The sequence below is a fragment of the Telopea speciosissima genome, chromosome 8, assembly GCF_018873765.1.
Source record: "Telopea speciosissima isolate NSW1024214 ecotype Mountain lineage chromosome 8, Tspe_v1, whole genome shotgun sequence".
Classification (NCBI taxonomy): domain Eukaryota; kingdom Viridiplantae; phylum Streptophyta; class Magnoliopsida; order Proteales; family Proteaceae; genus Telopea; species Telopea speciosissima.
The window spans coordinates 5,622,631-5,647,677 of record NC_057923.1 but is presented as its reverse complement, the minus strand read 5'-3'; the positions used below and the strand labels follow the sequence as shown (position 1 = coordinate 5,647,677).

Genomic DNA, 25,047 nt, shown 5'->3' with positions numbered 1-25,047 from the left:
ACTACGAGCTTTTCCATTTCTCCAATCTGCTTCACTCTCCTTACTGTCCTCTTTCTGTAACTCTCTTTCTCAGGTTTCTCTTTCGCTATCGTCATGAGTAAGTTAATCTTTCTTCTTTACGGATCGACTGTAGAAATATTCTGCTTCTTCTTTTTCTTCTTCTTCTATTCTAATCCAGTTATTTATTTTGTGTTTTTTTTCTTTCGATTTGTTTTCAGGTTCTGGCAAGATCAAGATCGGAATCAATGGTACTAAAGTCTATCATATTCTTTCTTTTCTGGTACACTGAGATTCTTAAATCCTTCTTCACTTTTCGTAATACGATATATGTGTTTTTTTGTTTCCGTAGGATTTGGAAGAATCGGTCGTTTGGTAGCGAGAGTCGCTCTTCAAAGGGATGATGTTGAACTTGTTGCAGTTAATGATCCTTTCATCACCACGGACTACATGGTAATCCCATCTGATCTATCAATATCTATCTATACCAGTTGATCTGACTATCATCTTTACCGATCGGATCAACAAACTATCGCTTATCCGAATGAAATTCATGATTTTTATTACGATTTAATCTAGAGATCGTCGTCGATATCCTTTTGTTTTCGGATGTGTGTAAATGATTGTTCGTTGGTTGATCGGCTTAGGTTGTTTATTGCATACCGATTTCCATTCCCATTGATTTGTTTTTTTTTCCCTAATCAGCGATCTGTTGTTGCTGTGCTTTGTGCAGACCTACATGTTCAAATATGACAGTGTTCACGGTCAATGGAAGCATCATGACATCAAGGTCCAGGACTCGAAGACCCTTCTCTTTGGTGAGAAGCCAGTGGCGGTTTTCGGTGCCAGGTATTAGCCTGCATTTAATGTGTTTAGTAATTACTAAAGTTAATTCTGACTTCTGATATACGTTTGGTTACCGTGAAATTTTACAGGAATCCAGAAGAGATCCCCTGGGGTGAGACTGGTGCCGAGTTTGTTGTTGAGTCAACTGGAGTGTTCACTGACAAGGACAAAGCCGCAGCCCACTTGAAGGTTTACTGAGATCTCTTTCTTTGATTGTTGTCAAGAGTTTAATTCATTGGCGATCTTGATGGAAGTGATTCTCTCTCTGTCGCTTGAACCTTATAAGAGAAACCTTCTAAAGCATTTCTATGAGAGGATCTTAGTATGAAATGCGAGTATTCACTTCGATCTGTTTGTTGATGTTTGTAGTTCAGTAGATTCATCTGACAGGATTGGATTGTTTGATGCAGGGTGGTGCCAAGAAGGTTATCATTTCTGCCCCGAGTAAGGATGCCCCCATGTTTGTTGTGGGCGTCAATGAGAAGGAATACAAGTCTGACATTGACATTGTCTCCAATGCTAGCTGCACCACAAACTGCCTTGCTCCCCTTGCCAAGGTTTTGGTTCTACTATCTTGTTGCGCCTCCACACAACCCTCCCCCCCCCCCCCCCCCAACCCCAAACAAAATAAATAAATAAAGGAAAAAAGAAAATTTATGTCTAAATGCGACCTTGTTCTTGTGCCATGACAGAATTATGAATTTGTTAATTTGCCTGACAATTTTTTTAACAGGTTATCAACGACAGATTTGGCATTGTTGAGGGTCTTATGACCACTGTCCACTCCATTACAGGTTTGTTTCTCACCTATTTCTTCTCTTAATTTGTTTTTCTATATGAAGAGCTTCTTGTAGATTGATCAATTCTAACGTATATCTACGTTCCTGATTCAGCCACTCAGAAGACTGTTGATGGGCCATCAAGCAAGGACTGGAGAGGTGGAAGAGCTGCTTCCTTCAACATCATCCCTAGCAGCACTGGAGCTGCCAAGGTAATTAATGCCACTATAATGGTTTTTAGATTTGTGTCTGGATGCTATTGCAAATGGATCTGTGCATGCTTGATTTTTGGCCGGTTAATAGGTGTTGGATTTGTTCTTTGTCTTGTATGTTTTCATTCACATATTTTTGTAGTTGAATAGTGTTTCAAAGTTAGGATGAATGATCTCTATTATTTTAGTCTATGTCTGTGAACCCTGAGTCTTATTCTAAGGAGCCTTTTTTATCATGAATAAAATGAAAACAGAAGACATTTATATTGATTTTTCCTGAAAGAGAAACACAATCGAAATTTGGTTTTGGTTTTTGGATATCAATCATTGGGTGTAATTAATTTACATTTGAATGTTCTTGATGTTGTAGGCTGTTGGGAAGGTTCTGCCACAATTGAACGGGAAATTGACTGGAATGTCTTTCCGTGTTCCCACCGTTGATGTCTCAGTGGTGGATCTCACTGTGAGGCTTGAGAAAAAGGCAACATATGAGGAGATCAAAGCTGCCATCAAGTATGTGGCGAATTTCCTTGATTTGATTTTTACTACAAATGAATTGGCTGATGATATTTGATTATGAAAATTAGACAGCAAGTTTGGAGGAATTGTTTCTATGTGGCTCTGACCTGATGGTTCTCACTATTCTCATATTCTGTATCTGGATTTCTAATTTGTTTTTGTGCGGTGGATCAGGGAAGAGTCAGAGGGTAACCTGAAGGGCATCTTGGGATACACCGAGGATGATGTTGTCTCCACCGACTTCGTTGGTGACAACAGGTATAGAAAGGCTATATATACCCTTTTGTTTTTGATATCCATTAACCTAATAGTTATGTGCTGCTTTTTTTTTTTTTGGGAGCTGTTCAGATGACTGGAGTGAGTTTAGATAGCTGAGATTCATTTGTTGGTTTTCTTCATTACTCTTTGGATTAAAATGTTTCAAACTCTTTCAGGTCGAGCATCTTTGATGCCAAGGCTGGAATTGCCTTGAACGATAACTTTGTGAAGCTTGTCTCCTGGTACGATAACGAGTGGGGATACAGGTATAAAATTTTTTATCCTTGGTTATTAATTATACTCAATTTGATTGAACATCTCTCTTTTAAGCAAGGGTTTCATTTCTTTGGGAATGATTAACAACAATGTTTTTGGTGGTGTGGCTTTTCCTTTTGTGATGCAGCTCTCGTGTGATTGATTTGATCGTCCACATTGCCAACACCAAATAAAGTGCTTCCAATTCTTGAGATGAAGTGAAATGGAAACCGTCTATTCTTCAATGTTGGTGGATGTGTAGTCCTCTTGTGTCCATGGTGTAGGTTAGATCATGAGTTTAAAAATAAAACAGGACAGGTTTTAGGAGTTTATATAAAAATGTCATTTTGAGACTGTAATGCAGTTTCTTTTGTTTTTACATCTAATGTTTTGAGCTTTGATTGGTAAGGGGGCCCTTACAGATTCCCCCTTTTTTTTCTGGGTTTTTTGAGGAACAATTATATAGTATTAATGGATGAGCTTCTGGTTTCTAGTGTTACAATCCATATCCCCTTTCTTATTCCCTTTCTTATTAGCACCAAGAAAACGAAATAATTTGAAGGCATTATTAAAATTTTCTTATAGAACATCCATATAGTATTGGTTAGCCACATTTCAGATTGCAGAACATCCATATCGTATTGGACAACTGAAACTTGATACGGAACAGAGGATTCTATGTTTAGGGCGCCATCAATGAACATTGTTTCCCGAAAACCAGTCATAATATTTAGCAGGACTTTCTCATTGAAGAACATCCATATTATAATGTGCAAATCCTTCATCAAAATTTACAAAATCTTAGTAAGGCTTCTCCATAAAACTAGCCAAAACATCTGGTAGAACCTCTTTAAGAACATTCATGTTTGGTCTTTGTTTTTCTTTATTTATAATTATGCAATTGTTTGTGAAGTTTATTTTCCCTCCCATCTATGGTGAGGAGATAACCACTTCAGTCACTTCAATTCTACCTTGGAATGATATTTTGGATCAGCGGAATCAGTCGATTCTGTTCTGATCCTGATTTACGAATCGATCGTTCCGAGTATAGATTCTACTTTCTAGTTTTGAATCCTTGATCCCTACTCCAAGAAATTACCTGCCATTCCTTCCGTATGACCACCATACGTGGAATTGGGATTCAAACGAATCAAACCTAGGGTTTGAAATAGAATAAAGGTTGGCCAGCAGTGTGGCAATAGTCAAAGGAAGCCTAAAATAATAAGAGCCGGCTGAAGTGGTTGTATTGATTTGGTAGGTGTAATCCGGATATTCCCACTTAGATGCCAAAAAAAGGAAAAGATGGCGTCCATTATGTAACAAACCCTAAATCATTTAAGTAATAAAAGTCCTAATTTAAAAGAGAAAACTGTCAGGTCACGTGACCCTTGCACCATCACGGGATCCAGGGGAAAGAGTCCGGATCCTCTCCAATGACATTTAACCACTAGAGTTGATCTCCCACCGTCCATGGGGTGTGGGGCTGACTCTGGTGGTTAAATGTCATTGGAGAGGATCTAAATTCAGGAGGACACAACAGGCATTCAACAAGGGTTGGGAGCATGGGTAGTCATTTCATTTTATTTTTTTGAGGCAAGAGATCGCTTTTTTATTGTATAGCACCTATGTCAACATAGGGGGCAATGAGAGAGCCTACATTGAGGCATCAATATAGATAGTTTTTTATTTCATGGCGGTACTTCACGTGCTCCTATGTCTAAGTGAACATTCTTTTTCCCTTTTTATGTGAAAAAAAAAAAATCCTTAAAAGACAATGTGACTCCTACACCCAGACACATAGGGGTGCAAATGACCACCCTATCCTCCATGAAAGGTGAAAATCTCACCCTTGTTGATGCTTTCACACATGCTCCCATTGACCCCCACGATGGGACAAGGTCCACTCTGCCTTTCAAGGAACCCTCTCCCTTTTTATGTTGCCTTGAATAGGGATGTCAGTTGATTCAGTTCTGGGCTATTGGTCCAAATCCTTAGCGGTTCCAGCTCTAAAGTATCAAAACCTTAACCAGACCATTAGGCTTATCAGATCCAAATCTGAGACTCAGGACCGTTAACTAATGAGTCGTCCGGTTCCGATTCCTAATCGATTCCAACAATTATTGAGCCTAAAACAAAGACAACAAAAGTTTTTCTAAACAAACAAGGACAACGAAAGTTTTTCTAAAAAAACGGGAGCTTCATCATACATAGATATAGTCATGTTGAGCTCAAAATAAAGACATTGATGCATATATAAATGAGACGGCTTTAAGAGTTCATGATTTCCATTTCAAACTCAACTCATATACTGATGACTTAAAGAGCAACAAAAGAACGCCACTTACAAATCTCAAACAATGAAATACTAGTAATAGGTTAGGGTTTAAAGCCTTTTAGGGTTTCAAATTTCTAATTTCCCATTCGATTTGTTTACATATCATCCGGTTCCAACAGTTCCAATGCTACCGAGTCCTTAATGGGCTATCGGTTCTGAAACCGTTGGTAGCCCTGGACAAGAACTGACCCAGACCAATAGTATATCACTAGGATCAGATCCATCCTAATAAACTATTGGGTGGTCCGATTCCGATTCCTATCGGTCTGGGTAGGTTCCAATTTCCGGTTCTGATCCTACATTGACACCCTTAGCCTTGAGGAAGTTGTGGCCTTGCATTGGAAAACATTTCATATCAATGAAGAGAGAGAGAGAGAGAGAGAGAGGGGATAAGATTACGGTAAGTGAATATATCATTATGGAAGAAGACTGTCCTCACTTCTCAAGGAAGAGGAAAAAGACACATAAGTTTTGGACTGTGTGTTCCACAACCCAACCCATAAACTTATTTCATGGTTTTGTCACCCAAGCAAGTTGACGAGAGAGAAAAACCAGAAATTCGCCATGTGAGGACAGTTATAGTAAGCTTTTTCCCTCTGTGGTTGAGACATTCCAGCATTAGTCTTCACTTCACAAGTTTCTCATGACCTTCACCGTGAGCCAAAGGGATTCAACTTTGCACTTTTTAGGTAAACAAAAATGATCTCTCACAATACAAGAGCAAGCCAGAGTTCTAACAAAGGGATGAGTTGCTATCACGGATCCAAATTGAGACGCATCCACACATTATCGGCATCGGCCGTGACAAATAACACCTGACAAATACAGATCTGCCAATACAGTAGACATCCATTTTTTAATTAAAAATGACTCCATATCAAGCCGGTACAGCCGATAAATGATGATACCATGAACTAAATCATTGAATCCAGATGAGAAGAACCAAAGAATGAGAACTTGTAACATAACCCAGAACTTTTGTTTTCTCGTGTTTATCTCAATTAAATTTTCCATAGCCGGATTCTATAGGTATACTAAAAAAGTAAAAAGGATATCACGAATTCAAAATGGTTAACATTATTACATTTACCAGAACAAATTTTAACAAACTCTTGACACTAGCAAAATTCTAATCTGTAAATGTTATCGATCAAAAGGTTCCAACTGCAAATGTTTGCAAGAAAGCTCCATGGAGTAAGCAAAGCATGAACATGAATCTCAACAATGCTGCAGAGTCATGGTTGGATCATCCAACGAATCCTGCAACTAAAGGATGAAAAGAGAAATGAAAGGGATAAACAGCTATGCAATCCTGCAACATAAGAGTAGAACATAAACAGTGAGAAATGAAAGGGATAAACAGCTATGCAGTCCCATTTTCAGGTTTGTTCCTACTGCAGTTACTAACCATAAATGACCATCAAAGAATGTATTGAAGTCAGTTTGTGCAGAATTAGTTTCTTCCATAGTGTGGCATTGTGTAATGATAACTTTTAATGCAGGGGTGCATGTTCCCAATTACAGTTTTACCTACTCAAAACTTTTCAAGGTGGTCTGTCTCAAACTCCCCCACTCCCCAACCAAGAAAAAAAAAGGTACACAGAAAGAGTGGATGTGGGTGGGTCTGGAAGAGGAAAATTGCATGACAACAACATCAAGAGATAACTGATTGAGCCATTATATAAATGCCTTAGTGTCACTAAGAAAATGAAAGCCAACAACTTCTGAATCATTAATAGCCTCTCTCAGATGAACTACAGACAAAAATATCCCCCCCCCGCCCCAACTCTTGTGATAGGGCGTACCTAGTGCATGAGGGTCATAATGTACGCACGCAGTGTTACTCCCACCACTGTTGGTCTGGGGAGGGTCATAATGTACAGTCTTAACCCCCCACTTTGTGGAGAGGCTGTTTCCCGACTTGAACCCACGACCACTAGGTAGAAAAGGAGCAACCTTACTGTTGCGCCAAGGTCCCCCCTCCGCCCCCCCCCCCCCCAAAAAAAAAAACATTTTAATAAATAAAAAAATAGGGTAAGGGTCTAAATACAAAGAGTCCCTATCGATACCATCCCTAACAAACTCACTAGCAATAGATATAGCAGACCTTAATCTCAAAGAGAAAAAAAATCACCTTGAAAGGCTGAAAGCACAGTGCTCATATTTAATGAGGAATTGTGGTGATCTCATCCTAATCTTAAATACGTGCATAACTCTTTCGACCACTATCCATCTTTTCAAATGCAGACACACACACAAGGTTCAGAAAGAAAAGAAAGCTCCCAATCAAAGAGATCACACACAACAGAAGATCTATCTCATCAAGAAATAAAAGACATTACATTTAAATATATATATATATATAATGTCCATCTTGAGTAGATCTAAAGTTGCATTGTGCACTGATGTCCATCACGAATGCTACTAATGCCAACCTCTTATAGATGTAGGCAATAATTATGATACCTAGCATGCTATCCTAATCTCCCTTCACCACAACTTTCATCTATAATCAATTAGTATGTTAATTATAAGTAAGGGTTCAAAGCTGTATAATCCAGTTATAAATGGAAATGTCCACTGTATTTTAATACCTCCTAAAAAGTAGACAAATGGATTGTTAATACCTCCTCGTACAAGGGGAATGATAATTAATGAATAAAGATGACTAGTATAAAATGTCCACTGTATTTTATGGCATAGAGGCATCTTCATAAAGCCAGTCTCACTGGGCCACCATAATCTGGTCCACAAATCATATGTCTGATCTTTTTTTGGGTGGAAATATGTCTGATCCATTCCTATAGAAATCCTGGGGCCAAGTTTAACTTCTACTGCCAAAAGTCAAAGAGAGTTGCATATCAGGATTTGAAATTGATTAGTAAGTAGGGAGTTTCAGTTTTCCTTTCAAATTAGGAATTGGATATGGTTGCTTTGCGGTGTGGCTTCTTATAACACTGCTAGGCATAGTGATTTATCAAATAGTTTTATACAAGTATCCAATGATACCCAAAAGGTGTGTCATTTTTAGTTAGTGAAAATGTCACTGCTACAAATTTCAATTGTGAAGCTTTGGTTCAATATTTTCCAAATGCATCAATATTTTTCTCATTGATTTTGAAGGATTAGGTCGATTTCACATCTTAAAGCACTTAATAGCTTAGTAGGATCAATACCTAATTTGCTTGTTCACAATAATTTTCTCCTTTGAATATAGTATTTGAAGAGATGAAAAAAAATCAGATTTCCATTAACGCCTCAATCGATGAAGTCTGATTAGTCAATAGTACACCAATGGTAGCACAAAACTTCTGATTTCTATTGTTTGTCAATTGGTAATTTGTTTGCATATGGTTAATCTATTAGTTCATAAGCATAGTTAAAAAAACTCACTGATTTCGACGAGATCTCGAATATCTCGAGAATCTCGAGCTCCTCGAGACGAGATGACATACAAGACACAAAACATGCACAGTTTCGAATAACTCAACCGAAATTTCAAATATTTCAAGAATCACGAAGAAATCTCGGATAAATCTCGAATATTTCGAGAATCTCAACCTCCTCAATACTCATAGAGTCATAATATAATACTATTTGTATTTGGATGTTCTATTTAATATGCATTGTTCACTGTACTTTGTAGTTTTTACTTTAAGTCCTTAACTATTTCGAAAATAATTATTCAATATTATGTGTCTTCATCCATTATTGCATAATTTACTTGTTTTACTTGCCAATTATGTCTCATATCATTCAAACAAATAGACAATACTACATTAAGGGTTCGGCCTTTACTGCCAACCAAGGGTGCAAATCCAAAACACCAAATTGGGTGTTTTTTTTTTTTTTTAAAAAAAAAATTTGAAGATCTAAATATGTTTATTAAGCCTAAAAAAGGTTCCCTTATAGTTTTGGACCCAACTATGGCCATTTCCCACCAAACCTTCATTCCGAAACGAAAAAAAAAAACTGTCTCGCCAAGATCTCGAGATCTCGAGACGGGTTTACGAACTATGTTCATAAGAACCGCACTATGCTACTGAGTAGAAACCTGCTGACTCTACAAAATTTTACCCAAAATAAACTACAGCCATTTAAAAGCAGAAGAATAACCATAGCTAATTACATGAGCCATCATAAAATGACCCTACTTGACAAAAACTGTCATTAACCAAATGACCAACTTCCATCAATCAGAGACTCAGAGCATTAGAAGTGAGAATCCCAGTGAAATGCATCATTACACTATTTGTTTCACTGTATAGGAATTGATACATGAAGCATTGTCTTCTCATAAGCCACATAAAATGGTTTTTCCTTTCAAAGGATTCCTTTAGCAGTCCACTCGATGCCAGAGATTCCACAACAGGAGGCATGAATGACCATCTTGAAGAATAAGAGCACTACGTTTAGCAGTCTGCGGAATACAAAGCAGGCAATCGTTCTCTCTTCTCTCCTTTTTTCTGAATCTCTTATTTAATGCTATTTATGGGGATTACTGAAGGGCACTTATTCTTTCTTTCTGCGTGGTTCTCAGTTTTGGAGTTTCAGATTTTATCTCAGTTCCAAGAGGAAACAGTACAAGGCAGAGGTTTATAAAAGAGAATTGTGTGTGTGTGTGTGGACACTGGACAGGTAGAGCTGTGTACTTTTTAGCCAGATTTTGATATTGAACTTGATCGTATATTTTTTGATGAATTTGAGGGAACATTTTTCTTCTTCAAGCTTATCATTTATGCTGGCTACAATTTCTTGCTTCAAGTTATTGCTTGTTTTGATCAATTGGTGACTTGCTACATAAAACTTGCCATTATTTATAGTTCAAGCTTATCATTTATGCCGGCTTCATGTCATTGAATCAGCAAGCTTTCTATTTGATGAAACTTTTCCATTTGAATGTAGACAATCATATAATACTCTTTAATCGCATAATCCTCTGAACAACCCAAGTTTCAACTGACCCCAATTATTACCCCCAAACTGTCGAATCATTCAAGAATACAAGAAAAGAATATTTGTTGATCCATAAGGCCCAGCCTAATCAATCGCCTCAAACTACTATAAAAACCTGCATGCACATCCAAGTCAATTTCACATCCTATCAAAGATTTCTAACCAAAATTCTAAAATTCATAAACACAAAACCAGTTAAGATTAGCAAAGCATCACTTCTATCCAATTACCATACCCTCCCCACCATAGATTTCACTGACTGAAGCCTTAATCCAACTTTCATACCCTAAACACTTTGAAGTTTTGTAGGTACTTCATTTGAAAATTTCCTGCATCATGATGGGTGGGAACTCCACCCAAACATCATACGATCACCATAATCAACCTAACATCATACAGTGATCATACTCCAATGGTAACCCATTCTATGGAATCCATTCCATTGGACTCTAGAGCCTTTTATGCAATCTGCACTTCTGATGACGCCATCAAACTTGGCCAACCCCGATTAATGACATATGTGCGAGAAATCTACAATTAACTTTAATGCTTATAACTAAGCTCGTTGATGGATCAATGAATTAGTACTCACTCTACCTCTCATTGCTAATACTAATCCACACGCCAAAAATAGCTTCACAATACAGTAAAGAACCAAACATCAACTGTTAAGTGCACATTGGCATCAGAAACCTACCTAATAACATTTGCTATGAAGTAGAAAACTCAGCAAACAGAACCTTAAGGAAGGCAAGGGAGATCAACTAAAGGTAATTCTATGCATATTTCATAATTTAACAAACCATAAACGAAATGGGTAGGGGGAAGAAGGGGAGGGAGAGAGAGATTCACCGGCAACAACCATGATCAACGGCCAGGCGTCAAAGAAGGGTTGAGACCAAGAAGCATGTTATTCCCACCAGGAAGGTAGACAACGTTGGGTGTCTTGGCCAAGGTGGCAGCAATCTCCCTGGACGCCTCGATTCTCCTCAACTCAATCAAGCCCATCCCAGCAGCTGCAGTGGCTTCGGAGATCAACTTGGCGGCCTCACTCTCTCCTTCTGCCCTAATAATGGCAGCTCTCCTCTCCTGCTCGGCCTTGGCCACAACAAACTTGGACCGCTCGGCCTCCTGCTGGGCAACCTGCTTCTGCTCGACGGCCCTGGAGAATTCGGCACCATATGAGAGGTGAGTGATGGCGACGTCGTCGAGGACGATGTTAAAATCCTTGGCGCGGCGAATCAAGCTTTCACGAACGAGGGCGGAGACATGGGGACGCTCTGTGAGGAGCTGATCGGCGTTGAATTGGGCAACGACAGCCTTGAGAACTTCGTTGCCGATGGAAGGGAGGACCTTCTCGTCGTATTCGACGCCAAGGGTCTTGAAAATAGTCGGGAGACGGGGGACTTCAGGGCGGGAGAGGAGACGGAGGGTGAGGTTAACCATCTGGAGATCCTTGGTGCCGGAGACGGAGGAGAAGGTGTGGGGATGAGTACGGATATCAAAGATGTAGGGCTTCTGCAGCCATGGGATCAAGAAATGGGTACCCTCACCCACCGTCTCTTCCAGCACTCCCCTGAATCGATCGAAGAGTACAGCCCTTTCCCCTCCATCGACGGTGTAGAGAGATGAATTCAGAATGGTTGCGCCCACACCCAAGCCGAAAGCAGCTCTTGCTAGGTTCGTCAGGAACGACACCGCAGCTTGGTTGCTACCCATTTTCTCTTCTCCTTGGAATAATGATCAAAAGTGAATACGAAACCAGAAGCGAAAGGTAATCGACTGTGGCTTGTGGGAATTCTGGGAAGGAGACCACGTTCTTACCCTAAATGATCTTCTACTCTGATGGGCTTTCCAAGCTTTCTTGTTGTGCAGGTTAACGGTAACCAAATGGCCCCAAAACCCTAAACCCTAAACCCTACCTGGTGCGGTGGCAAAGCAGAAAGATTATACTCCGTAGTTGTAGAAGCCTCTTGGACTCTTGCTGTCTTTCCATTGGTTTATTATTATGTGGGCTGGGCCCATATGACAGGACTCATTTCATCATTCACTGACTAAGCCCATGGTCAGGTTTTGGGCTGATATTTATACCAAGGCCCACCCGAGGTTTGGGCTTTGGCCCTATAGGCTTTGTTGAGTAAGACCATCTCATGATTGTATATGGAAAAAAGAAGTACATGATGCCAGAGTGCAGATTCTAAAGCGTGTTCTCACATAATGAGATGTGGGGTTCACACTGACACTCTTTTATATGTTCCAATTCATATGGGCCTCATATGGAGGATACCATTCTTTACACTACCATTGGTGTGGCATGTAGTTTCCTCTCCACAGTGGTGTTGTTGGAAACCCCAAATCCTTTTTACTTTATGGGACTCCCAGACTGATATGTAGTAATTTCGGTATCGGATTGGATCAGGATCACCCAAACTCGGGCCAAATATGACACTTTTGCCTCTATTTTTTGTAAAAAAAAATCCTTTTTTTTTTTAACCTTTTTACCCTTGTTTGTACAAGTGGATTGGATCGGTATCGGGATCGATCTTGGCCAATACTAATTCGATCCGGCCAAAATCGGCCGATCCAATCCAAGATTACTAACTATGTGGGGGTGGGGGGGGGGGATTGAGCATGGGTTTCTTTGCCAAAATCATTCAAACTCAGGCCAATTAACTTAATTTACAATACTACTCATTCAACTACAACAACAACAATTCAACTTTATCCCAACTAAATGGGGTCGGGTCAGGTACATGGATCCTTACCTTCTAATCAACCATATTCAAAGCCATTTTTAAAGCCATACATGATACAAGGCCTAAGTTATGCATATCTTTCCTCACCACTTCTCCCAAAGCCACTTTAGGATCCATATAAAAAGGGTTTGACTAATGCTTACTTAACGCACCAACCCTCCTCCTTTATACGGGCTTGAGACCTGCATCAAAATCAGTGGCGGAGTTTTGACAAAATGAACCTTGTTTAGTAGAATGGCCATGACTTTCTGGAAAATTATCTCCTCCAGTTTCGTGCCAGGCCCAGTTCCCCAGTTCCTCTAATAGGGGGTGGTGGATCCCATCCGGGCAGAGTGTTTGGGCAGGGGTTTATTTGTTGGGCCAGTATGTGCTTGCATATGTCAAGCCCATGTTTGTTTTAAATTAGCCATAACTCTAGCTTGGCTGAATCTACTGTAGAAAACCCCAGCCCAAAGGCCCGTTTTACTGGATTGGCCCATTGGGATGCTTTGAACAACACCGAGTTAGAAATTTAGGATGTGGTTGTGGACTTGTGGGCCTGTGGCCCGTGGGAGGAAAGGAAAGAGGAATCCATATCGCTACTCACATAGGTCCTCGCTGAACTGATACCGATACAATACGGATTGGGCTGTATTGAGAAAATACATCATTTTTTGGTCGATACTCGTGATCTATATCGGTATCAGTTATCGGTGTTATTGATACATCAGTTACGTTACCTATACCTTGATCCATGAGAAAGGTAAACATACAACATCACCATAATAGTTATGAGGGAGAGAGAGTTCTCAGTGGGAAAGCGTAACCCTACGTACGTGTGGGGGCCAATGAAAGCATTCACGGAAGCATCAAATTTCTACCTTCATGTGGGTGGGTGGTCATTTTGTCCCCCTCCGTGTTTGGGGGCAGCACATATACTCCCCCACTAACTTCTTTTTCCCTAGGAATCAGTGCCCGTATCAGTCTCGGCTGCTAATGATACAATACTAATACAATCGGGTGGAATCAAGTTGTTTACCAAAGAATGTATGTGATCAAAAAAAAAAAAAAAATTTTTGGGGGTGCAGCGCATACCACCCCTGTGCCCTAACACAAGTTGCATGACATGACCACATCATCCCCTGAACTCCGAAAATGACTAGGGGTGCAGCGGTTATTGGGTGGCTTGTCTGACGTAATCGGGTGGCGTTCTTTCTCCCTTTTTCTTTTTTTTTTGAGGAGGGGGGGGGGGGGAAGTAAAAGCATGCAGTAGTAATTGTTGTATTAGAAGCATTATTGCTTTTAATTTGGTCTATGTAGTAATTCAGAGAAGATGATCATGGCCTCATGGGTATTTTATAATCTTCCAGTCACAAGTTGGAAACTGGTCCCACAATTCCCAAACATATTTGATGTTTCTCTTCATTCAAATAATAATGCAGAGCATTACATCCCACCTGTAATCCATTGCTTCTGTCCTCTGTGTCACTGTGTGTTTGTGTGTGTGTGGGACTAGAAGATGTCAACCTTTTCTCTTCTTTTAAGCCTTCACTAGCATTAGATGAGTCCCTATCAGTTCTGATATGAATATCAAGAGAGAGAGGGAGAGAGAGTAAATTAACTGGAGCTCAACATTACATGTATTGCCTAACTATCTATGTCTCTTTGGATGCTTTGGCCTCCAAAAAGATCAAAACTAAAGTTAAAGTTACTACTCACATGGATATGGTCTATCTTTAAAGAGTTTTGGACTTTAGGAATAGGACCTGTACCACTGTGTCTATGGGGGCCCCCTTCAATGGATATTTCCATGTATTTTTTTTTCTCACTAAAACCAATGTAGCAGACACTTCACTAATTAAGTCCACTCTCCTCTGACCTAACACTTCTCACTCTCATTCCCTCAAGGTCCCATGTGACAAATCCAATTTTCAAAGGGAAAATCTGTCTTAACCCTATTCTTATATGTAATTCTCTATTGTATTGTATGGTGAATGAACTTAACTGTTAGATCCCACATCCTGACTTTTAGAAAAGGGTTGATGTTCTCTGTGATGTAGCGTGCATAGTCTACGTTCAGACACATGGGCCTGTCATTCAGGGGGTTAGGATGATCATTTCGTTCACCTCCATGTGTCTGGACGCAGCTTGTGCCCCCGGCATAGAGAACATTTGGCCTATAGAAAAAAAAAAGAAAACAAAAATTCTAGGTTGTGTTTGGTATACATTTTAGGAATACATTTTGCATTTAGTACATATCCTGAAACTCGATTCTTTTTCTATTTTTTTGCTTCAGAATGTATTCTAAATGCAAAATCTATTCCTAAAATGCATACCAAACACAGCCTTAATGTTTGAAAGATGAGGGCTCACTCAATGGGAACTGGAAAGAAGAAACAATGGGTGGCCCCACTATATAACCCTGAAAGCTACCAACATTTTAGTTTGGGTCATTGGACAGATTGTGATGTTTCCAAATTTGAACTGGACATTGTCATCTTTGATTCCAACATGGGCAGTGGTCACCACAATTTTGAATTTCCCATCTAACTAAAGGCTCTGTTTGGTTACAATGAAAATGTAAATAATTTTCTGAGAAGTGAATTTATAGAAAAAAAATCATTTAAAAAATGCAAATATTTTTCTTCACTTCCTTTTCCCCACTTCCCTTGCAACCAAACAGAGCCAAAGGCTTTGTGGCCAACTGGCCATTGTGCAATATTAATCTAAACATCTCCAATCTATATGCATCTACTACTTAAATTCCATTTTTGGATTATAATTTCAAGAAACTTTCAGTGTATTAGTACTATATAACTAAAGCAAGGTTTTGAGAATAAAACTATTTCCATCTTCAATTCTTCATCTTTGGATTACACTTCCAAGAAACTGTCAGTGTAGTGTATTACTATATAACTAAAGCTAGCTACTTGAAGAGCTACTGTTAGGTAGACCTAGAATATTTCTACACACAGTAAGGCATGCATTCTTTGTGTTTAATCTTTGTCTAACAAATTATTAATCTAAAAATGGCACAAAATATATTTGTATGGATCTGCAGAGCTCCAAAGTCTATAATCCAATGTTAGCAGGAGTTTTTATATTAACTAATTGAGTTATAAAAAAGAAAAATTATCTAGAACACCTTTACTTCCTCTCTACGTGATAATAGAGACAGTACAGTATTAGCAAGTTTATCTCGGGAATTGCTCAACCGATAATTGTTTTTTTAAAGAAGTAGCTTGACTTATAAATTACTTATTGATGAAAGAATGAAAGGTGACCCAAAAAATCTCTGGGAAAATTTTCCTTCATCCAGAATCCGTGGATTAAGAGACTATCTCTTCATTATGGGTGAAGAAAAACTCGATCCAAAAGTCTATGCTATTTTACAATTTACTAGTTTAGAATGGTAAAAAGAATAAATGATTTTTATTTTTCCTTGATTAATTTATGTATTTCAAGGTGCATACAAATCATCAACAACCCCAACTCCCAAGTTCCAAATTCTAATCACATGGGATAATGGAGGGAGAACTTCCCTTTTCTCAACCTTTAACTGCAAGTTTAATCATGTCTTGGAACAATCTCATTCTCTATTTTTCAAATTTTTTCCTTGGTAGCAGAACCCAAACTCACTTCACAATACAGTTCCATCTCTACCAGTAAAACTTTCTGGAGCAGAGAAGGGAAAGGGAAAGAAAATCCAAAATCAAAAGTGTATTAATGTTATCAACCTAATCAATCTGTCACTGGCTCCCTGGCTTAGAACTTTGAAGAAGTAGAGAAGGCATTCTTCATTCAGATTTCAAGACAAAACAACCCAGCCAACCCAACAATCCGGATATCCAAAAACTTTTACTTCCATTTAAAAAGGAAAAAGAAAGAATAAAAGGAGAAAGGTGGCCACTTTCATCTCCAGGATTGTTCCCTTAACTACTTGCACCACTTCCATTATTCCAATTAGAATCACAGGGGCCATATGGTTAAAAATTGAAGGGCCTAACCTAAAGTAGATGATGATATTATTGGTGGGTCATCAATCAAATCATTCATCATGGAAGGTCCAACCCAACCCATTTGTTGTCTTTGGTCATCCAGTTTCCATACTCCATCCATTTTAAGGTCTAATAGCTATTACCATTAGTGAGTAACTTGTCATGAAAGAGCTAGGCTTTCTCTCTGCATAAGCCATAAGATTTGAGGATATGATTTGATACTCTACCAAATCACCTTGTTTAAGATAATTGAACTCTCCAAAAGATGCAAAACCAGAAAAAGAGTTAATCTCAGTCTCTAGTCTCTCCTTCCTCCCACTCAGTCACTTTCCCAGTTTTCTACTTTCTCATATCTGTACAATAATCCATAGTAGCATCTCTATCATTACCCGTACAATTCCACGACATAGCTTTACGTGCCAGAGGAATCTAAACTTTATTGGGTTTTTTCTCTTTTTGATTTCCTTTAATAATTTCTTCTTTCTATATTTCTGCATTTGTGCCATTCTTATCCGCCATTGAAGATTTGAAGTTAGGCTAATGTGAGCTAACCTCCAAATTTTCCAGTTTGGACCTTTAACTTTAAGCTTCCTTCTGCTTGTGAAGACTACGTCTTTCCTATGGATTTTGCTTTCAAGGAGCAATAATGGCTGTTATTGCCTTTATATTTCCTCCTCCACCTCCTCCGGTTTGTCACAGTCTGTGCCACTTTATCGTTCGAGTGGGAATTACTGTCCCCTCTCTGTCTTCTTGACCTTTGCTATTATGGGTCATCCTTACTTTCCCATTTTGCTCTCTGGCTCTTCTTCTTCATTTGCTCTTCTCTGAGCTCTAGCTTCTCATATGTTTCTGGTTTTCACTCTCCTCTAAATTGTTATCAGGTTTGTTGTCTCTTAATCTTGGTTTCATTTCAACTCCTTGTTGCTTAGTCTCTCTTGCTTTCCCTTCTTTCATAGCCTTTCTTCTCTGTCGCTCTGTCCTTGCTTTTCTTTCACAACTCTACTGTCAAAATCGTAAATTTCCCATATTTTCTTGTTTCCATCTCAAAAGACCTCTAGAAGCTATAGTTCCCTCTGCATTCTCTTCCACATCAAAATGCCTCCTTCATACTTCCCTCTGCGGTGGGAGAGCACAGGAGATCAGTGGTGGTACGCCTCCCCAATCGACTGGGCTGCTGCCAACGGCCACTATGACCTGGTCAGGGAGCTTCTCCATCTCGACACCAACCAACTCATCAAGCTCACCTCCCTCAGGCGAATTCGCCGTCTTGAAACCGTCTGGGACGACGAAACCCAGTTCAAGCATGTCGCCAAGTGTCGTTCTCAGGTTGCTCGGAAGCTGTTCGTAGAATGTGAGAGCAAGAGAGGAAACAACTCCCTCATACGTGCAGGCTACGGTGGATGGGTTCTGTACACTGCTGCCTCCGCTGGGGACTTGGGGTTTGTCAAGGAATTGCTCGACAGGGACCCTCTGTTAGTATTTGGGGAAGGAGAGTTCGGTGTCACGGATATCTTTTACGCTGCTGCAAGGAGCAGGAATTCTGAGGTGTTCAGGGTCCTGTTTGATTTCGCAGTCTCACCAAGGTGTTTGATGGGAAGTGGAGGAGAAACAGAGCAGCAGCCAGAGGAGGTTCCTTCGGTTTTTAGGTGGGAGATGGTGAACAGGGCTGTTCATGCAGCAGCTAGAGGAGGTAACTTGGAGATCCTCAGGGAGCTTCTTACAGATTGTACTGATGTCTTGGCTTATAAGGATCTTCAGGGTTCAACGATCTTGCATGCTGCCTCTGGCAGGGGACAGGTTGAGGTGAGCCTTCCAGCCATCGACTGCTTGCTTCTTCTTTTTTCTTAAATTAATTACCTTAACAAGTCCCTCTGAACCCAACCCTGCTCAAGTTTCTTAATGTTTAGGTGAAGTGGTTGTTGTGTGACTTGTGTCTGCTTTTTCCTTGTGTGATATTGAAGTTTAAGTAATCTGTGAAGTATCATCTCAGTTTAATTAATCATTTTCTGTTATTGCAATTGGGGTTTTCAGTAACGGCAAAAAGGGGCTGTATGTTGATCCTAGTCTGTTTAAACCACTGTTCTAGGTAATACTGATACGGATCAATTGTATCGGCCAAAAACTGGATTTTTTATCTTGAATCTGCCAGATACGGGCTGATACAGCCGATCCATACTAGTATCGGCATTGGTATTAGCAGAGACCGATATTATACCCGTCGTACCCGATACCGTGTTTATAACCTTGGTTTTTTTATTCACATCTGCACTATGTTGCCAAGTCTGAAAGGAACTTCAGGAAGCATTTTAGATCCTGAACACTCTTTAAGAATAATTATATGGGCTTTCATCTTAATTTGGCATGAATTATGTTTGGTGGTTATATACATTAAAAAATGACAATTTTATGTTATAGTGTTATTCACCTGTGGTTGTGGACATGGTCAAAGATGAAATTATGCAAGATCATGTTAGGTTCTGATTGTAGTCCTTTGTTTCAGTAAAGTAAATGTATGAGAAGATTTAAGGGGTTACTCAGTTAAATCAAGCCCTGGTGGTGGTAGGTATCTGGGGGAACCTAGTATTGGTGTGAACTTTTCTTTTGTTCCTTAAACTTTATCTTGTTATGTTACTCCTAGGACACATGCTAAACTGATAAGAAATGTCAGATAAGAGCATTGACAGTAACACAGCCTATACCCCTTAGCATTCATATATTTGTTTTTGTGTTTCTGATGGAACCATAGTGTGATAAATAATCTTTTTGACATTCACTTTATCTTCCAATTTTCAGCTCTGGGGGATGAAGAACCAGAGCCTTACCATTGAACATATTGGTATCTTCAAACTACTTTAGGTCCTTATCTGTTTGGGTATTGTCCAAGCATTTGGTCATACACTTTATTATATGCTATTAAGTAGTTAAGCATTTCAACCAGTTGATGTCTTCAAGAGTCGCATGATTTTAAAGAACATCCAGGGCAATGTAAAACTGCTGAGTAAAGGCTGGAAAAGATGTCCTGATTGAGTATAATTTTGGTCCTAAGAGAACATGTGATGGTTGAGTTTCCATATGGCTCTTCTCTCTGATTTTTTTTTTTCTCTTATAAATTTGCTAAATCCCATTTTCTTCCTTTTACCTTGCTCTTTATAGCAACCATCAGGATTCCTCTGTGGAACATCTTAGGGTCTGGTTTATTGGGGATATCTTTTTGTAAAATTCATGGTAGCAAAGGAAGTGAAAGGTTCCCTACGTAGTTATGATAATGTTAGTTACTTGGCTAGATAGAGTTTGGAGGTGCGGAGACTTTAGAAGCCTGATTGAACCTGAAGAGACGTGATGTTTTTGATAATTAGTAAGGAATTTTAGGTTTTGAAGACTAGTTCTTGAGGTTGGAGTGACAGCCATGGAAGCAAAAAAAGTCATGTTTCATCGGGTGAAGTACCGACATACACCTAATCTGTGTATGTAAATTATCATCATATCTCTAGTCCAGAAAACATAAATGGATTCATGGTTCTTATTGATAAACTGAGTTGAAATTTATCATTTTCTGAGAGCTGTTCAGAATGTGTGTATATGTCATGGAAATTTATCCACTTTTGAGATATTCGAATCAGAAATCTTTCTTCTCTTTCTTCGCTGCTGAAATTTTCTGGGACAGGTCAAGTTCTAAGTATATATGACTAGGATTTTATAACAGTAGTGGGAGAAAGGATACAAGCACCAGTGAAATATAAATTTTGAACCATGGTGCATATCTTGGAAAAGCTTTAACAGTGGATTTTTCTTTTTTGTTTTATAATAGAGACCTATGTTCCTCGAGTGAGATAATGGAGGCTGGAGCTAGTTATGGGGTTTGAAATAGGTTAAAGTTGTTGACATCAGTTCACTTTGCTTCTTTTATCAGTTTTTATTGATGTTCTGGTGTTTTAACCATTATATCATTGCATCAATTAATATGTAAGGGTTATTCATTTGATGGAGCTAAAAGAGGTAGGAGCAGGCCTAAAATGACTATTGGGGAAGTGGTAAGAAAGGATATGCATATAGTAGGGCTCGATCCTGGTATGATCGCAGATAGAGTTGTTTGGAGGACAAGGACCCGTGTAGCTGACCCCTTGTAGGGGGATGTTCCTAGGATGCTGCTTTGACTTCTTCCTCTATTTATTTTCCTTTCACTTCCTTTACTCCTTTTTACTTCTTTCTACTTCTCTATTTTTTACTATTGTCATAGCCTCTATCGGATCCATGTAGCCAACCCCATTTAGTTGGGATAAGGTTATGGTTGTTGTTTTGTTGTTGGTAGTTTATTCATTTGTTATATTTTTAGTGTTCCATATATACTACTAAGCTGTATTTTGAATACTGAACAAGCTATTACATTTTCCCCTATTTCAAGATTTGATCCTGACTTTCAAGAAACCTATAGTTCATTTCTCTTTAGGGTCCTGGATCATGACAGCTCCCTACAGGTTGCATGAAAATTGTATATCTACCGTTGGATTCTTATACTCATGCATGAAATGAATCTTCATGCATGTCTTACAAATTCAGGAACTTGGAACCAGAGTTCATTAAGTCCAACTGGGGTATCTCGTTTCCAAAAAACATTTTACCCTTTTTTTAAATGTCAAAGTCAACCTGACTGGATAATGTTTTCCTTGCAATGCATATAGTATCTTCTTCACTGCTCAATTAACAAGGAAAGAAACAAGGAGAATATTTGTTTCTCTATGCCATATATTAGTGGTTACAATCATCCAATTGTGTTGTAACTTGAGTTTGGAAAACTTGTACATGCCTTCTAATGGTGTTTGAGTTCCTAGGCCTAAATGGTTTTGCTTGTCTGGATATCTTGTTTATACACTGTAAGACTATTCATATAAACAAAAACAAACTCTTATCAACCATATATACACTCCAGAATATTTATATCCAAACATCCCTTGGAGATAGCTTTCTCAAAGTTCAATGTGAGGGATGATTGTGGTCATTTATCTCTGAACTTCTTATTATTGATCCCTCAACATCTCTTATTTTCCCCCCAACCACCCTAATCCTGGTCTTTTATGCAGGTAGTCAAGTATCTAGTGGCATCCTTTGACATCATCACCTCAACTGACAATCAAGGAAACACGGCATTGCATGTGGCTGCTTACAGGGGTCACTTAGCAGTGTTAGAGGCTCTAATTCTTGCGTCGCCTTCATCCAGCTCTTTGAAAAACAATGGGGGAGATACCTTCCTCCATATGGCTGTGGCTGGTTTCCGCACTCCAGGTTTCCGAAGGTTGGACAGACAGATTGATCTCATGAAGCAGTTGGTCTGTGGAAAGATCATAAGTATGCAAGATGTCATTAATATCAGAAACAATGATGGAAGAACTCCCCTTCATATGGCTGTTCTTGAGAATATGCACTCTAATCTGGTGGAACTCCTAATGAGGGTACCGTCAATTGATTTGAACATACGTGATGTTTATGGCATGACGCCGCTAGATCTCCTCAGACAAGGGCCAAAATCTGCATTATCTGAATTACTGATTAAGCAGTTGATTTCTGCTGGTGGAATGTCCAATTGTCAGGACTATACGGCTAGAAATGCCATCGTTTCTCACCTAAAGATGCAAGGCATTGGAAGCAGTCCTGGAACTTCCTTTAAAATCTCTGATGCAGAGATATTCTTGTACACAGGCATTGAGAATGCATCAGATGCTGGTGGTGATCTGGGAAGTGCAACGTGCTCAAGTGAAATAAGTAACTTTGACTCAGCCGATGGGAGCCATGGCTCTTTTGATAATAAAAAGCCTAATTCTGTAAACTATGCAGCAAGACGTCTAAAAATTCTCCTCCAATGGTCAAGGCGAAAAGAAAAGAAAACTGAAGATTTGAAGAAGTTGGGAGATGATGATTCAGTAGGATCATGTAAGAAACAGAGAAATTTGGATGACACTGCAACGCCACTCAGGCAAAGATTCTCAAAACCCTCATCTCTTCCGAACAACAAAAGGGCTCTTTCTGTCAGGAGTAATCTTCCAAGTCCATCCCGCAAGAAGAAGCTTGCTGTAGGACTAATCCATGGTGTTGTTCAGGCCATACCACAGTTATCTGTTCCCACCAGATCATCTACCAGTTCTTTCTCAAACTCACCGATTCCGTCACCTACTTCATTGGATAAACAAAAAGGTGTGCATACTGGAAATGAAAGTGCTGATCCCTCTTGCTCTAAGCAATCTCTAATTGGTGGAGCAGTGGACATGAGCCAAAAACAAACCCCAGTAAAAAGGAGGTTGATGAACCAGTACTTCTGTTTCGGTGCACAAAGCTTGGCTGTACATGACCCTGCTATGGGGCCTCCGTCAAACCAGGGTTATAAGCGTTCACTTCTATCAGTGTCTTGATTGAGTTGGTCTAAAAGGATGGTGCCTGTGTGGCTCCTGCCATTAGAGACTGTTCAAAATCATCTCATCAGGTTTACTTCACCTTTAAATGCATTAGATCAATAGAGATCTGAAGATGTTATTTTGTTCTCATTCTTGTGAGACAGTCATAACGTCTATTGTATTTGTAGTGTGAACCTTCCTTCGTTATTTAGTCTGAAATCCGAAAATGTTTTTATGTCAATTGGCTCTATGTCGAGGCACGATGAGAACTAAGCTTCTACATGAAATTGTTTCCCTTTGGAACTAACAAGTGCGCAGCAAAGAGCTTTATGCAGTTTGGTTTGGAGTCTAGCATTTTTGGCCATGTATGTGGATTCCATCTTTCAATACAAACCTAGAAGAGAAGATTATTCAGCATTTCTAGTTTTAGAGGGTTACCCACTGGTCCTAGTTTGCTTGAATCATTCCTCATTGGATCACCATAGGCTACATACAGTTCCTGGCTGCAGATTGTGGAAAACCCAGTGCAGAATTCAATCCAAATAGGCAGTGTTTTTAACTCTCAAACTGCAGGTCAGCCCTGGAATCATGTGTGCCAAATGAATAGTACTGTTCTATTGATTGTCATGCCAATATTCCCTGGAGATACCTTATGGATTGTCTTAAAACAAGATTGGTTCAATCGGCACAAGTTCTGTAGCAAGTTCTGTAGAGATTCCTATGCACTGGTTTGATTCACTAATGGGAAACCTTAGTTTTGTGGCGCTGCCAAAAATAAAATGGCGCACCCAGTGAACGACGCTCTCACTACTGCAGGTTCTTGGGGAGGGACATATGTACGCAGCCTTACCCTTATTTTTATGGAGAGGCTGTTTTCTTGTTTGAACTGCGACCAACAGATTGTAATGTAGCAACCTTACAGTTGCTTTGAGGCGCACCCTCTTGTGGCCCTGCCAAGAATTTCCAACAAAAAAATCTCTGTTACATTCAACCTTGGCTTCCACCTTCATGAACCAAAAGTAGAAGTTTGGGGTGGGGAGCTTCAGGTAATATGTGCAAGACCCATAGGCCATCATATGGACAAACAAAGCCTCTCATGCTTGCAGGCATCGACCTTCTCTCCAGGGAGCCCAGTGCCGAGGGGGTGCCCAAGGGGGGGGGCATCCAACAGCTGGGCTGTGTCGTACACATCCCGACAACTGACTGGCACACACCCTAGGGGCTGGGCTCATAGCCGTTTGTCAAATTTCAGGCCATCCATGCACTTTCATGAACCCTCCTGTAATCCTTACATTTGATTTATTTTGCCACTCGGTAAACTTTGTTTGAGATAAACCAAGTGATGTTTGGGCCATCCTAATCAAGATTATAAAAATCAAAATTGGGGACGAATTAGTTCCTACCATTTTGATTCAGATTCCGATTTTTGAAACTATGGTCCCAATAACAGAGAATTAACCCTGTTTTTGTTCTTGTTCGGGTTTTTGAAAATTCAACAAATTCTAGAGAATGAATGAAAGAGAATCATAAGACAATTGAAAGACATGGATTGAGAGTGAATCATGTGAATCATATTCATTGGGGGGGGGGGGGGGGGAGGAAGGTCCGAGTTACAAAAAATAAGGGATGTAAAGGGATAGTCAAAAATCCGGATTTGATTCTCATCTATGTCCATTTAGGGCCATCTGTATCTGGTTAAGGAATATCTCGATCCAATCACATCCTTTCCGTATCCAATCACTTCCGATCCGTTTACATCTCTAATTTTTTGTCC

At 39.5% G+C, this 25,047-nt stretch overlaps 3 protein-coding genes across 5 annotated transcripts; 2 read left to right on the top strand and 1 right to left on the bottom strand.

The window, feature by feature from the left end:
* The first annotated feature begins 43 nt into the window (after positions 1-43).
* On the top strand, positions 44-3,165 carry LOC122671648 (glyceraldehyde-3-phosphate dehydrogenase, cytosolic). 2 transcript variants are annotated; one of them, XM_043868993.1, is made up of 12 exons: positions 44-97; positions 219-248; positions 350-450; positions 731-846; positions 933-1,032; positions 1,254-1,400; positions 1,577-1,637; positions 1,737-1,834; positions 2,205-2,347; positions 2,528-2,611; positions 2,788-2,877; positions 3,015-3,165. In XM_043868993.1, the coding sequence occupies exons 1-12, from the start codon at positions 94-96 to the stop codon at positions 3,058-3,060; spliced, it is 1,020 nt and encodes a 339-aa protein (XP_043724928.1). In that variant the 5' UTR covers positions 44-93; the 3' UTR covers positions 3,061-3,165. The 2 variants fall into 2 exon arrangements, with proteins under 2 accessions (XP_043724928.1, XP_043724929.1); XM_043868994.1 differs by having other exon boundaries at positions 49-96; positions 224-248.
* A 3,081-nt stretch (positions 3,166-6,246) lies between these two features.
* LOC122670939 (prohibitin-3, mitochondrial-like) lies at positions 6,247-24,606 on the bottom strand. Of its 2 annotated transcripts, XM_043867982.1 has the most exons (3): positions 24,584-24,606; positions 11,020-11,885; positions 6,247-6,461 (listed from the first exon to the last, which is right to left on the bottom strand). In XM_043867982.1, the coding sequence occupies exon 2, from the start codon at positions 11,874-11,876 to the stop codon at positions 11,025-11,027; it is 852 nt and encodes a 283-aa protein (XP_043723917.1). In that variant the 5' UTR covers positions 11,877-11,885; positions 24,584-24,606; the 3' UTR covers positions 6,247-6,461; positions 11,020-11,024. The 2 variants fall into 2 exon arrangements, with proteins under 2 accessions (XP_043723917.1, XP_043723918.1); XM_043867983.1 differs by lacking the exon at positions 24,584-24,606 and having other exon boundaries at positions 11,010-11,948.
* Positions 17,823-23,426, top strand: LOC122670936 (ankyrin-2-like). The gene is made up of 2 exons (XM_043867980.1): positions 17,823-18,693; positions 21,969-23,426. Exons 1-2 carry the CDS (start codon positions 17,986-17,988, stop codon positions 23,289-23,291), a joined length of 2,031 nt encoding a protein of 676 aa, XP_043723915.1. The 5' UTR covers positions 17,823-17,985; the 3' UTR covers positions 23,292-23,426.
* Positions 24,607-25,047: the final 441 nt, after the last annotated feature.